This window comes from Mauremys mutica, chromosome 1 (assembly GCF_020497125.1).
Source record: "Mauremys mutica isolate MM-2020 ecotype Southern chromosome 1, ASM2049712v1, whole genome shotgun sequence".
In the NCBI taxonomy this organism is placed as follows: domain Eukaryota; kingdom Metazoa; phylum Chordata; order Testudines; family Geoemydidae; genus Mauremys; species Mauremys mutica.
The window spans coordinates 8711410-8726910 of record NC_059072.1 but is presented as its reverse complement, the minus strand read 5'-3'; the positions used below and the strand labels follow the sequence as shown (position 1 = coordinate 8726910).

Here is a 15501-nt window from a genome sequence, read left to right as displayed (position 1 = left end):
ATCCCCACGCTTCCTCCCCCTCCTTGCTGTAGAAATATTGCACATTTTTTAGTCAAGTGCCTGATTAAATTTGACATTTGAAAATAGAACTTCATGCAGAAATAAGTACTGTACTTCTCAGCATTTAATTAAGATGTTTAGTTCCTGTCAAGTCTGATAGTTTCTTTTTCCTGTTAAGGGCAATACGTCTTCAACTTCTGAAATTTCAGAAACCTGTACTTAACCTTTAATCGTCATTCCATTTACATAGAAATCTGATTAACAACTTTTAAAGTTCAGGAGCTGGGAGTAAATGCAATTAAGCCCCTTTTGGAGTCTGTTATTAAGAGCTGGCATTTAATGAAAACTGAGGGCATACTACTGTTACTCTCTCCACTGTAGCAGGGTGTCTTAAGCAATTAGTTGAAAACCTGAAATACATGAAGTGTACTATATTACCTGTGAGTTAACATGGTTGGTATTTAAACAGCATGCTGTCTTCTTCCCTTTGCTGCTGCTGTATTGCATGTGCTGGTTTCTGGATAGTAAAGCAGTTCTCATAGTATTTTGGTTGAGCTGTCGCACTGGTCATTTTATTGTACATACTAAAGCTGTGCATTTCTTCATTAACATAGTCTCACTCTGAAAAAGGGCTGTACGGAAAATCTCAACCAGAATCAACAGATGAGCTTTCCTACTGTATTCGTTGATGTATGAGCTGACTTGAGTTGACCAAATATGCATTGCTGATTAGTTTTTATTCCTGTAAACACTGTGGAGCCAGTGCATCTTTGGGAGACTTGGCTGGATTCTTTTTTTGGCCAGGGTGACCTGACATCCTGATATTAGGGGCTTTGTCTTAAATATGCAACTATACCCCTCACCTCGAAAAAAAGTATCCCGATTTTTCACACTTGCTATCTGGTCACCCTATTTTTGGCTCTCATATCATTTAAAAAAATGTTAACTCATTATACTAGGATGATCCGAGGAATGGAAAACCTGTCTTATGAAAGGAGACTCAAAGAGCTTGGCTTGTTTAGCCTAACCAAAAGAAGGCTGAGGGGAGATATGATTGCTCTCTCTAAATATATTCAGTACCAATGTGGACACAAGAAAAAATGGATATAAACTGGCCATCAGGAAGTTTAGACTTGAAATTAGATGAAGGTTTCTAACCATCAGAGGAGTGAAGTTCTGGAACAGCCATCCAAGGGGAGAAGTGGGGGCAAAAGACATATCTGGCTTCAAGACTAAGCTTGATAAGTTTATGGAGTAGATGGTATAATGTGATAGCCTAATTTTGGCAATTAATTGGTGTTTGACTGTTAGCAGTAAATATGCCCAGTGGCCTGTGATGGGATGTTAGATGGGGTGGGATCTGAGTTACTACAGAGAATTCTTTCCTGGGTGCTGGCTGGTGGGTCTGGCCCACATGCTCAGGGTTTAACTGATCGCCATATTTGGGGTCGGGAAGGGATTTTCCTTCAGGGCAGATTGGCAGAAGCCCTGAGGATTTTTCGCCTTCCTCTGCAGTGTGGGGCACAGGACACTTGCTGGAGGATTCTCTGCACCTTGAAGTCTTTAAACGATGATTTGAGGACTTCAGTGGCTCAGATATAGGCTTGATACAGGAGTGGGTGGGTGAGATTCTGTGGTCTGCATTGTGCAGGAGGTCAGACTAGATGATCATAATGGTCTCTTCTGACCTTAAAGTCTATGGTTTTATGATGATAGGGCCAAATTCTACACTCAGCTGCCTGTCCAGTCCCATTGTACACCTGTTCACCTTTTTTTATACTAGAATAAGGTGGATTCAGTCAACTCGAAAGGCAACACATTTAAACTCCATTAAAAATATACTTGCTTACACAACACTTAATGACCTCCTGCTTTTGTGGCTCTCAGATGAAGCCTATTGCTTCTTGCACCCTTTGTGGACATACTTGGCTGGTCACCTGCACGCATACATACGTTAGTGGGCTGTATATAGTGTACAAAATCCTCACCAGTCGCAACAGAGAGACTATGAATTGAAAGGCTAAATTGAATGTAGCCATTAAGCAATCAGAAGGATTACAGTTGTTACTAGTCCGAAAAAGATGCGTGAGTTCTTCCCCTGTCCTCAGTACTAACAATGAGGGGTAAATTTTCAAAGCAGTGCAGTTTTTTAGCTGTGTGATTCCCATTGATTTTAATGGGAGTTGCACAGCTCAAACCCCATGCCTTGCTGTGAAAATGTACCCCGTTAAGTTTTGCTTATGTCTCAAGAAAATGGATATCCCTGATTGATATTTTTTTCCCTCTTTGTTTTGTTTTAAGCTTCTGACTCTGGTGGGGAAAAAGCTGCCCGTAATACTGAATAATTTCTATCAGAATAATCTTTATTTAAAGAACAACTGAGGTGTATGGAAAAAATTCAAACTCACTCTATTTGTTTTCTGTCCCAATTTTCAAATTCACTCTTGGCAGTTGAAAGAAATTTGCCATCAATCTGTTTTTTTTTATTTTGCATAAAAGCAGCAGAACTGCTGGGAAAGAAGAGGGAGAGAGGAGGGCCATAGGGGAGACAGACGTGTGCACGTGCACACACATGTGGCCCTGCTAGAAGAAGAACCAATCTTCACATTTCAGTGAGGGCATCTAAATAACCTGCTGCATCACAGCTGTACTGTGAAGGGAATGGTAATGCCTGAAGTGGTCTACCATGTACTCTTGTAAATCAAGTGCATATTAAAAATGTAACTTCACTGTTGCAGAATTACTCACCCACGACTTGGGAAAGAGGTCACCCCATTCAATTCACTGTGCAGCCCCTGCTGTTACTCCTTTCGGCCAACAGCTTCCAGAAGCTGATGCACCAGGCTCACCTGGTGTGGCAGCTCTCAGCACCTCACCCTTTGGCTCTGCTTATCTTGTGTGTTACAGATGTAGGTTATGATGAAAACTTTTAATAGCTGGCACTTCACAGGTGCATAAAGGTGGGGAGAGAGGGCATAAGGAGCCTTTTGTCTTGTGCCTTTCTGCCAGCAGTCTGTCCGTCCCCTTACAGCCCCCAATGACAGGGAGAATCGGAGAGGGAAATCCTGGCCCCGTGGCAAATGAAAACTTTGCCACTGCTTTCACAGGGAACAGAAGTATACTTCGAATCTGTAAAATTAGACGGACCCTCAACAGGGTGTTGATGATTAATTAGATAAGGTTTGTACAGAACATTCAATATGTAAATTGTTATATAGTGTCGTGTATGTTTGTTTGTTATTTGAGCCAGAGTTCTTTTCTTGGTTAAAGGTTGAGCTCCTTCTTGAAAATAGGTGCTTAACAAGTGGCCTATTAAGTGTCTTAAGGCGGTGATACTCAGACTGAGGCTCGGGAGCTGCAAGTGCCTCTTCAGTGTGTCTCCTGCGGCTCTTTGCAGCATGTGACATTAAAACATGGTGTGATGTAATTATTAACCAATCAGGATGCTTTTACGATATTATTAACCACTCGTAGACTATGGTCCGTCATTTTGCTGTGAGAATTATTTTTATATATATATTAGGGCTGTCAATCACAGTTAACTGATGCACTTAACTCGAAAAAATTAATTGCGATTAAAAAAATGAATCGTGGTTAATCGCACTGTTAAACAATAGAATACCAGTTGAAATTAATTAAATATTTTGGATGCTCTTCTAAATTTTCATATATATTGTATTCTGTGTTGTAACTGAAATCAGTGTCTATTTTTATTACAAATATTTGCACTGTAAAATTGATAAAAGAAATAGTATTTTACAATTCACCTCATACAAGTACTGTAGTGCAATCTCTGTCATGAAAGTACAACTTACAAATGTAGATTTTGTTGTTGTTGTTACATAACTGCACTCAAAAATAAAACCATGTAAAATTTTAAGAGCCTATAAGTCCACTCAGTCCTCCTTCTTGGTCAACCAATTGCTAAGACAAACAAGTTTGTTTACATTTATAGGACATAATGCTGCCCTCTTCCTATTTACAATGTCACAAAAAAGTGGGAACAGGTATTTGCATGGCACTTTTGTAGCTGGCATTGTAAGGTATATACGTGCCAGATATGCTAAACATTTGTATGCCCCTTCATGCTTTGGCCACCATATATATATTCACAGTACTGTAGTTATTTTGGGTAATGTTGATCACTAATTTGGCCCTTGAACCACTGTGGTCTTAGTATCACTGGTCTAAAGGCTTCTCCTTTTGCTCTGCTAATAAATATGGAACCTTATTACTTTGCAAAATATTCTGAGATACACAGCACATCCCTGTACAAAGTACAGTAAAACCAAATATGGTTCTGTGTGGTGTGTGTATGAAAAGGTCCATGCAGTTGTTCTTGGGAGCTGCAGAAAGAACTCACAACCACATCAGACTTTTGAAATAAAAAGATTCCAGTTTTAAACCTTCCAAAGCTGTCTAAGCAGGTGTATGATTCAGTGCCTAATAAAACTGCCTTTAAAGAGTTGAGTTTAAAATAGTTTGGGGGTTAATTCCCTGCCCCCCCCCGGTGAGATATGGAAATATTCACAGGTCTACGCTAATGGCTGTGCTAATTGAACAACTGGAATTGATAATGAATGCAGTAGAGTTGGCAGCCGTTCTGTTACTTAAATGGTTTTGTTTTTTGTTTATTTAAAAAAAATTAGTCCTTGTATGATAATAGACCTGTGTAGTGCACTGAGAAAATTAATTGAGTTTTTTTATTATCATGTTGTAGTTAATTTCATGGGGAGCATCAGGATTATATGGAACACATTGAATCGCACTGAACAATCTTCACTGCACCTTATAAATTGTGTTTATTCTCTCTTGGACTTACTGTGTTTGCCTCGTCCTATCTATTTGTGTTTTAAATCTCAGTCCTTTGCGTATTTAGCCTCTGTTCTGTTCAATTTTTCACCCAATTTTTGTGCAGAAAGCTGTGTTTTATAAAACAGTGAAAGAGTTTTGACACTTTACAGGATTTGTGGGTGACAGTGGTGTTTGATTACTGAAATGCAGATAATACAGATTTGATACAGCTAATTAGCCCATGGCTGTATGTGCTATTGGCTCAAAACATCTCCCACCAGAATTCTCACCTCACCTTGGCTACTCCTCTTTTGAGGGCCTCACGAAGACCCAACTTTCCAGTATGTGAATAATGCTGCTGCCCGTCTTCCTGCATTTACACATACGGGCCCACACACCATACTAAAACACCCCATTCACTTGAGGATCTGTTTTGCCATTGCCTTCCTTGTTGTTAAAACCTTCCATGGACTTGCTTCAGCAGCCTTCACAGACAGTGTGTCCTCTCCCCACTGCTCCCTTTGCTTTGCTTTCACCAGCCAACTCTCTGCACTTCGATGCAGTTTTGCATCTGTGGGTGCCAGGGCTCCCTCTGTAAACTGGCATCTAGAAAGTGCTCTCCACTGACCTTTGCTAATTGCAAATGTCAACATAAAACTTGTATTCTCTTTGCTTGTAGCCTTAGCTTCTCTTTCTCTCTTATTAATTCTGGAATTAAAATTTAACTCTCCAAAACATTTTCAGATGTCTAGTATGAAAGATTCTGCACAAAATAAAGTTAGCAACATATAAGTACTGGCTGCAATAATAAATAACCTAAATGGATTGGTGCCATCTGTCATGTTGAAAAGCAATGATAAGTTGGGAGCAAATCTTGTTCCTAATGCAAGCTCCAAGTAATGTGACGTTGGAGATCTTCACAGGGGTTTGAAGAGAAGAATTCCACCACTTGTTCTTCCATTTTACCACCATTAACGATTTCCTTAAAAACACAGGGCCAGATCATCAGGTAATGTAAATCAGTGTAGCTGCATCCAGTACAGTGGAACTTTACTGTCGTATTCTGGGGTGCAATCCAGACCAGTGAGGGTTTGTGTCCCTTGTGTCCTCTGTAACCCAAAGTGCTTCAAAGGGCTCTGCTGCTGTGGTTCTCTTGTCTCTTGTACTGAGTGTCTGTGGGTTAAGCAGCTCTGACTCAGCAATTCTGATTCCAGCAGCCTGCTTTTTACCCACTGCTGGTTACACTTGGCAAGATGAGCCCAACACACTCACAGTCCTTAATTTTCCCAAAACCATGTGCTCTGCAATGTCCAGCTCTCTCCTGGACTGTTGGGAGAGCTTTAAGCTTTTTTTTTTTCCCTTTAAAAATACAATATCCAACAGCTTACCACATTAACTGGAGTGAACATTCACGTAAAACAAACACAGCACTGGTTGTTTTAGATTTAAAAATAAAACAAGTTTATTAACAAAAGGAGATAGGATTCTAAATGAGTTTTAGCATAAAGATTAGCGTTAGAAATGGTTATAAGCAGATAAAAGTGAAACTTTCTAGAGGCCAAGACTTAACAAAACAAGCAGGCAAGATGGCTGACCAACCTATCAGGTCAAGATCTCCCACCAAATGCAATGTGCTTGGTGCTTTTGTCATCTTAGGTGAAAGATAGCTTGGGGTTCTCTCTTTTTATAGTCCAGTAAACCTTTGAAATAGATTCTTCTGAAGGTTACCCCCCCAAAGTAAAGTTAATTCCAGCGGTGAAGAAGGCCACATGGAATCTCGTGGTGAAGTAAGTTCTACATTGTTCTTCCTTCCCCCCAACTGGTGTTGCTAAAATGCAAATTGATCTGTTACCTGCAGTCTCCTCCCCTTGCTGTCTTGATTGTTCTATTTACCTTCTATTTAATTTGCATTTCCATTGTTTTTTAGTGTACTTTGGCAATCCCTTCCTGGTGACTGAACCACATTCCTTTGTCTAGCATGGAGTAACTTTAGCGCCCCCCCTCTCCGCCCGGTAGATACATAATTCCCATATGTAATTTTGAATTTGTCCTCCTTACATATACCACACAATAATATTAATGATCATTATGTTATTACCTATCTGTTATCTTACATGACACCTTTTAGATACAGGTTACTTTAGTTACAGGTTAATATAAGGTGATAAGTAACAGTCAACATGGATTTGTCAAGAACAAATCATGTCAAGCCAACCTGATAGCTTTCTTTGACAGAGTAACAAGCCTTGTGGATGGGGTGACGCGGTAGATGTGGTATATCTTGACTTTAGTAAGGCTTTTGATACTGTCTCGCATGACCTTCTCATAAACAAACTAGGGAAATACAACCTAGATGTAGCTACTATAAGGTGAGTGCATAACTGGTTGGAAAACCATTCTCAGAGTGTACTTACTAGTGGTTCACAGTCAAGCTGGAAGGACATATTGAATGGGATCCCGCAGGGATCAGTTCTGGGTCCGGTTTTGCTCAATATCTTCATCGATGATTTAGATAATAGCATAGTACACTTATAAAGTTTGCAGACGATACCAAGCTGGGAGGGGTTTGGAGGACAGGATTAAAATTCAAAATGATCTGCACACACTGGAGAAATGGTCTGAAATAAATAGGATGAAATTCAATAAGGACAAAGGCAAAGTACTCCACTTAGGAACAAACAAACAATTGCACCCACACAAAATGGGAAATGACTGCTTAGGAAGGAGAACTGCAAAAACGGATCTGGGGGTCATAGTGGATCACAAGCTAAATATGAGTCAACAGTGTAACGCTTGCAAAAAAAAAAAGCAAACATCATTCTGGGCTCTGTTAGCAGGAGTGTTGTAAGCAAGACATGAGAAGTAATTCTTCTCTACTCCATGCTGATAAGGCCTCAACTGGAGTATTGTGTCCAGTTCTGGGCACCACATTTCAGGAAAGATGTGGCCAAATTGGAGAAAGTCCAGAGGAGAGTAACAAAAAGGATTAAAGGTCTAGAAAACATGACCTATGAACCTCTTGCAGTGGGATGCTGTTAGGGTCACACCTCCATCACATATACCAGTGTACTCAAGCTGGGGATCTGACTCATAAAACCTAACTGTTTGGAAGGGCAGGTATGGAGAGAGAACCACCAGAATCAGGCAGTGAAGGAACAGGGGAAGAGGAGTCCCTGTAACACATCATCCTTAACACACACAAATACCCACCCCTGATAATCTGTTTTCAAGTTTCGATGGAAATGACAATTAAAGGAGTTATACAGTAATTATACAGTAAAACCTCAGAGTTACAAACATATCAGGAATGGAGGTTGTTCGTAACTCTGAAATGTTCATAGCTCTGAACAAAACATGTTATAGTTATTTCAAAAGTTTACCACGGAATATTGACTTAATACAGCTTTGAAACTTTACTATGCAGATGAAAAATGCTGCTTTTAGCCATCTTAATTTAAATGAAACAAGCACAGAAACAGTTTCCTTTATCTTGTCAAATCTTTTTAACTTTCCTTTTTTGAGTTGTTTACGTTTAACACAGTACTGTACTGTACTGTTTTTTTTGTTTGATTGGTTGGTTTTTTTGATCTCTGCTGCTGCCTGATTGCGAACTTTCAGTTCCAAATGAGGTGTGTGGTTGACCGGTCAGTTCATAACTCTGGTGTTCATAACTCTTGGTTCTACTGTACTTTGAACTTCTGTGGTGCCTTCATCCGGGGATCTCAGAGCTAGTGGACAGTGCTGAAGCCTGCTTATCAAGATTCATAGGTTATGAGGCCAGAAGGAACCAATGTGATTATTTGGCCTATAATTTATGTTATGCATGGGAGCAGAACTTCTTTGAATTAATTCCTGTTTGAACTGGAACATGCTTTTTAGAAAAAATGTCCAATCTTGACTTAAAAAATTTTCAGCAATGGAGAATCCATCACAGCACTTGGTAAGTGTTTACAATGGTTAATTACCCTCACTGTTAAAAATGTACACCTTATTTCTAGTTTAAACCTATTCAAATTCATCTTCCAGCCATTGGATCTTGTTACATCTTTGTCTGGTAGATTGAAAAGCCTTCTATTATAAAATTTCTGTTCCCTATGTAGGTACTTATAGGCTATGATCAGGTCATCCCTTAACATTCTCTATGGATACCAAAACTGGACATAGTATTCCAGCAATGATCACTCCAGTGCCAAATGCAAAGGTAATATAACCTCTCTGCTCCTGTTCAGTATTCCCATGTTTATATATCCGAGGATCGCATTAGCCCCTTTGGCCAAAGCATTGCACTAGGAATTCATTTTCAGCTGCTATCCACCATGACCGCCACGTCTTTTTCAGAGGTACAGTTTCCCAGGATAGAGGACCCCATCCTGTAAATATAGTTTTCATGCTTTCTTACTAGGTGTCCGACTTCATATTTGGCTATATTGAAACACACATTGTTTGCTTGTGCCCAGTTTACCAAGTGATCTAGTGAACTCTCTGTATCAGTGAACCATCTTCTTATTATTTACCACTCCCTATAAAACCCAGAATTTTATGGGAGCTGGTTACCTTAGTGATCACTTTGTCCTTGTGATACATTACTGCAGCTAAAGTCAGCAGCAAAGCTTCAGCTGGAGCTCTCTCAGTATAAATGAGAGAGCAAGCTGCTGGCTGCTCTGTTTTGGAACTCACACCCTCACTTTGTCTGCTGGTGCCCAACTTATTACTCTTCTGGGCACATTGCAAAGCCCATCTTGTCCCCCTCTTTAAGTCTGTTGAGGTAGTTATGGGTGGAGATATATTTACAGTCCTTTGGCTTACGTTGTGATTTTTAATTGAGGACAAGGTGCCCAGAGCCCTGGATATTTAAAAAACTGAAAGTAGTACTAGTAATTAATGAACTTAGCCTGGCAGCATCCTTTGGGGTAGACAAATACTATTACCGCGGTTTTTACACATGAGGAAAGTGCAGCCCAGTGAAGGGAGTTGCACATTCTTAAGAAAAATCTATGGCAGATCCAGGAATAAAATCCAGGTCTCCTGAGTCCTAGTCCTGTGCGATAATCCATGAGACTATTCTTCTTCTGCACAAGATAGGAAGTGCAAACAATGTGTTCAGCACATGTTGGACATACAGACAAGTATGGTTCTTGTCCCAAGGACATCACAGTTTGGTTCAAACACACCGTATGTGGAGAGCTGTTAAAAGATGAGTGGTAAATCGTCTGTGGTGATGTGACCATATGCATTTTGCGAGGGTTAAATAAATCCGCAAAATATAAACATGCTTATGTTTATAAAAGATTCTTTGGTTTGTATAAATCATCTTTTCCAAAGCTGCAAAACATCTGTACAGTAGATCATTTAGCGCAAGGACTGCTTTGTTCTCTCCTTGTGCAGATTGGTTTGTTTGACATTGATGTGAGTGTAATACATGGATCGTAGAATTTGACTGTTGTTGAGCAGGAAGTCAAAAGTCCTTTTAATAGATGAATGGGATGTTGCAAACTTTATAGTCACTCATAAATCTTGCTGTATGTGCATGTGATTAATGTCTAACTGAATTTTTTGATTGATGGGCTAGCAACTGTTAATCAAACGTTATAGGAACAAATCCTGAAATCCTTACTTCATCCTGTGGTGAAACTCCTATTCAATTTGGTAGGCAGAACAATGTGGTTTTATTGATTTTTTTTTTGAAGTTTAAACTGACTGTGGCTTTTATAAGTACATGCCCAGGCTAATAATTTTTGACACTGAAATATGGAGTTTATTAAGGCCTTGTGTTGTGAGCATTGCAGGGGGGCAGAACTGTTGGAGATGTTGGGGTCGAAGAGATGTAGAAGACGTTGAAATGGATGAAGACAAGCTGAGAAGTATGTAGGGTACAATTGGCCTATGGAAGTAATACAGCAGGATGCTATTGAGGCAAATAACTGAGTAAGATTATTTTTTTTTAAAAAGATGTTTTCATACATGTAAATAAGATCTGCTTTCTTAAAAATTACAAGAGCTTCAGCTTATCCCCTGCTGGGGACAGGAAGTAATTTCCCCCATTGTGCTGTGTTTTACAGTTGGTCAGTTGCATTTAAAGATAGCTTTTTCTCTCTTAAGAGCTTGGTCTCCTGCTGGAGTCAGGACACTGGACGACATGGAGCAGTGGTCTGATCCAGTGTGGTTTCTCCTATGAGCATATTGGTATAATGAATCTGTTTTTCAATATCCATACATAGCGAGAGCCAGCCCTTTTCCTCCATTGAATTCACCAAAAGCCAAAGGAACAGTCATATATAAAAAGCTCATCTTACCTATCTCTAGGTTCTGGTGACATCACAGCCACCCATGTTATTTCCCCTTATGGTTTGTGGTTGTCTTCAGACCCCTCTTAAGACTGTATAACCATATTGCCATACATTTTGGTGTTTGTCTGATGATCTTGTAGCAAGATCAGTTCTTTGTGGTGCTAGTTTAACAATTTGCTGACATATTGTAATCCTTGAGTAAAATACTGAATTATTTACCTCAGATATCCTACTCATGTTAGCTCTAGATTTAGGATAGTTTCAAAATCATGGGGCCCATGATGAGTACGTTCTGTCCAGGAAATGAGAAAAAATGCCAAGCTTTTTTTTCTGGAAAAAATTTTAAATGCGCTTTTGTTATTTTCAAAGTTATGGATTCAAGTAAACAAAGCAAACACCTAACCAGAGAATACAAAGCAGCACTGGTACATTACTGGGGAAAAAAACCCACAATAACCGTAGCGTAGTGATTAGTTTTTATATGGCAAGAATCATGCTTATATTTTTAAACCTTCTCTCAGATGAAGTTTTAATTGAGATATTTTAGGAATTGAAATCAAGTTACTTTTATTTTTGTATCTTTTTAGAGCAATTCTCAATTGTTTCTAATTAGTAGCATGATATCATTTACCTAGATATTATTTCTTAGATATTACTTCTTAGTAATTTGTTTAAACATAGACAGCACAGTCCTGATGTATTCCTCTCATTACACTCAACACTTTGATTGGGTTTGGCTGGCTCATAATAGAATGGAATGTGGAATGTGTTATCAATAGCTCCAAGATGCTTAAAGCTTCCTGAGTATATTCAGGGAGTTTAATTTCTTGACAAAAGTAAGTTTATTGTTTTGTTTTTGTTTTCTTAAACTACATTAGCTTCCTTTATCTCTCCAGAGCCAACACAGCTAAAAGTGAATGAGCTGGAGTGTAATCCTGTTTCTGCATAATGAACAGAATTATTTACTAAATAATAGTTCCTGGGCCAATCAGTTAGTTCTTTGCTGCTCCACTGAAGGTATTGGGGTTGCACAGATTTCACCGAGGGTGTTATTTGACCTGGAGAACTTTCATCATTGATGATGGGCTAGAAGAAAACTCAGCTCGACTGAGAGATCCTAAATTGCGTGTGCTCGGCTGGTAGCAAGGGAGGGGAAATCTGTATTCTTATTTGAATAGAAAGTACATTTGATCTGGTAATCATGGAGAGACAATCATGCCATATTTTTTCAAAAATAGGACCCTCATTTTAAGCCGTATGCAACAATCCATGTCTCCCAAATCCCAGAGAAGTGTACCAACCACTGGACCATCCATCCTCTTTCTCTAATTCAAGTACTTTACAGGCTCTGCTGGGAAAGCCTGAGGCTTCACAGCAAATAAGTGGCATAGGCAGGGTGAAAATTGAGAGGTTCTTTGCTACTAGACAGGCGTGTGTGCACATTCTCCTCTTGTATTTGTGTCCATCACTGTAGTATCTAAGTAGGTACACTTGTGCTCAGTCCACTAGACCATAAAGCCTCCCTCCCTGTAATTGGCTTGAATTCAGGTGGTGGTTCAAGTATATGAATTAACAGCACTTTTAAATCTCTCCTGTTAAATATATCCATTTAAATATTCCAGGTGTGTGGTATGTATATTTAAAGGAATATGATGATGTAGTTTATGCCCTAAATTTAAGTTTTTTTAAAAAGAAGCATGTCTTACAAAAACCAGTCTGAAAACAAATAATTTAATCATGCACTGTATTTCAGTAGAATTGGTATTTTGTGTTTTGGGGGGAGGTAGTGTGGCTATCTATGTGGTACAGAAAATTCAAACACAGCAGCACTGGGCTGATGCAGTAGAGCCAAACATTGGAAATAATAAACAGAAGGGGAGTAAAGTGTCTAATTCCTTCATTTTAAAGTATCTTAAAGCCTTATCTACACTGTAAAGTTTTGTAACCGCCCCTCCATCATTGCTGAACAAGTTCGGCTTCAGTGGTGTCAGCAATGTTGTGAGGCCTTGTCTAGACGGGCCGTCGGTAGTGTTTTAAGCACTGTGACATGGAACTTTGGTAATGATACGTCTGTAAACACCAGCTGCCAAGCTACAGTAGGGTTCTCAATGTTGCTAACATCAGTGGAGTTGTACCAGTGTTGACAGCATCTGAAAAATTTTGCAAAATTTCTGGAATGTAGACAGTGCTTTTATGGTGGTCTTAAATTGGCCGAGTGACTTAGGAGCTAAGGTTCATTGAAAATCAATAGGGCTTAGGCTTGCAAGTCACTTAGGCACTCCTGAAAATTTTACCAATTGTCATTTTTTAGTTTAGCAGTGTCCTGTTAGGACACTTAAGATTTGTGAATAAACTTGCATGGCTGTTCTATTTCAAATGTTGCATTCCTCTTCTCCCTGCTCTCAGATGCTGCTGACAGAATACTTGGATATGAAGAACACTCGGACTGCTTCAGAACCATCAGCCCAGCTTAGCTATGCCAGCTCTGGGAGAGAATTTGCTGCTTTCTTTGCAAAGAAGAAACCTCAAAGGCCTAAAAACCCTCTGTTCAAGTAAGTGTTGTTATGATGCCGGAATAGTACCTGGCATTGAGGTTGTCTCTGGAGCATCAAGTATTGTGCACTTCTAGCAGTTAATAACATTTTCAGACGCTTCAGATGGAAATGAACTATCAAAGCTGGAGCTTGTCTGTCATCCGAGAGCTGTATGCTGATTCTTCTTCACTGTTTATATTACAGTAGTGTCCAAAGACTTCACTCAGGAATGGGGCCCCCTTGTGCTAGGTTTTGTCCAACATGTATTGAGATTGAAAATTGAGAGGTACTTTGCTACTAGACAAGTAGCATTTGCCCTGATGTGCTTACAGTCAAAGTAAAGCACAAAAGCGCACAAGCGAGAGCAGAAATCAAAGGGCTGCATAGGGAAAAGGAGAACAGGACAAACAAGATCATTGTGTAAAGAGTAGGCGGTTAATCATATCACATTTTTAAGGAAACATTTTGAGTGAAATTGGAGTTGAAAGTGTGGAGTAGAATGAAGCAGGTGGGAGGGGAATATAGAATAAGAGTGAGGGGGGACTGGGAGTTGGATGTGAGAGAGGAAGAAAATGTGGGGAAGCAATTTGACTTCCAGGGTGAGGGAGGTTGGTGGGGTGTGGGGAATAATACAGATAGGAGAAGAAGATTGGCCTTATCGTTAAGGCACTGGGTCAGGAGGGGACTTGTGTTTGATTCCCATCTCTGCCACCGGTTTCCTGCTCTAGTCTCTAACTTCTCCCTGCCTCATTTCCCCAGCTGTAAAATGGGGATCTTAATTCTTCCTTTCTCCCACCCCTTTTTCTGCCTTGTCTATTTAGACTGTAAGCCCTGAGGTACCTGGATCGTCTTTCATTATGTATTTGTATGGGGCTTAACATAAAGGGGACCCAATTTCAGCTGGGGCCTTTGGGCGCTGTTGTAGTACAGATACATAATAATAATGAGGAGGAACAGCAGGGTAGCAGAGAAGGAAAATGTGAAGTCCAAATTTAACCAATCCAGTCAGTCTGTTGCTCTGAGGAAACTGGAAGGAAATGACTGTGAGCGTAGGCCTGTCCGGCTGGGGTTGGAGGTGGGGTCCTCCTGGCTAGGTTGGCTCAGCATGTGGAAATGGGAAGAATGCAGGATCTTGGCATTCCTGGATGGCTTGCACTAACTTTGTCAGCGGGACAGGTTGGGAGAAGATGTATCCTGCATTAACACTCTTCTGCACTGCTGAAGCAGCTGTTTGGTGGTGGTGGGGAGGTATTGGGTGCTGGGCCTCTTTCCAGCCCTCCCTAAAGCTTTTCCTTCTTTATTTAATCATTAAGAACCAGCCAATGGCCTCCTTATTCTTTCCAGAACACTAATACAAATAATAACTATAATGTTATCTAAACCTTAACTATAGCAGACCCTGGCAGCCTCTTATAAGTGTTTATTGTCTGTGCTCTGGTAGGGCCTAAAGGGGCAATGAGAAATCAGGGCTCCTTGTGTAAGGCACAATACACACAAACAGTGAAAAGATGATCCCAGCCCCAGAGAGACTATAGATCACTAAACATAATCCCCTGGTATCAAAGGCTTTCACTTTTTCCAAAGAGTTCTGTGGCTGATCCAGTGGGGGGCTTTAGATTCACATCCCCAACATTTCTCTCTCCCGAGATTCTCTGTCTACTCCTGTCTACTCTGCCAGAACTCCCCTTTGGATTTAATTCCATTTCTAAGCTGACTTACACAAGTGCTTTGGAGCACCACAGGGCTGCTCTCCTTTCTCCATTGCTTAGCATGCAAATTCTGAGGTGTTCTCAGCCTCTCTCATTCTGAGGAGTGAGGAGGATGAATTCATCTGCTCTGTTTCATCCACAACACTCTAAGCCTGTGTACTCATTTCTGTCAGCTGA

At 40.1% G+C, this 15501-nt stretch overlaps 1 protein-coding gene across 3 annotated transcripts in view; it reads left to right on the top strand.

The window, feature by feature from the left end:
• The window catches only part of EXOC4 (exocyst complex component 4), a 585632-nt gene that overhangs the window by 127047 nt on the left and 443084 nt on the right, over positions 1–15501 (top strand). For all 3 annotated transcript variants that reach the window (XM_044982948.1, XM_044982962.1, XM_044982954.1), the window contains exon 8: positions 13488–13633. In XM_044982948.1, coding sequence (XP_044838883.1) covers positions 13488–13633 — 146 coding nt within the window. The remainder of the gene's footprint in view (positions 1–13487; positions 13634–15501) is intronic.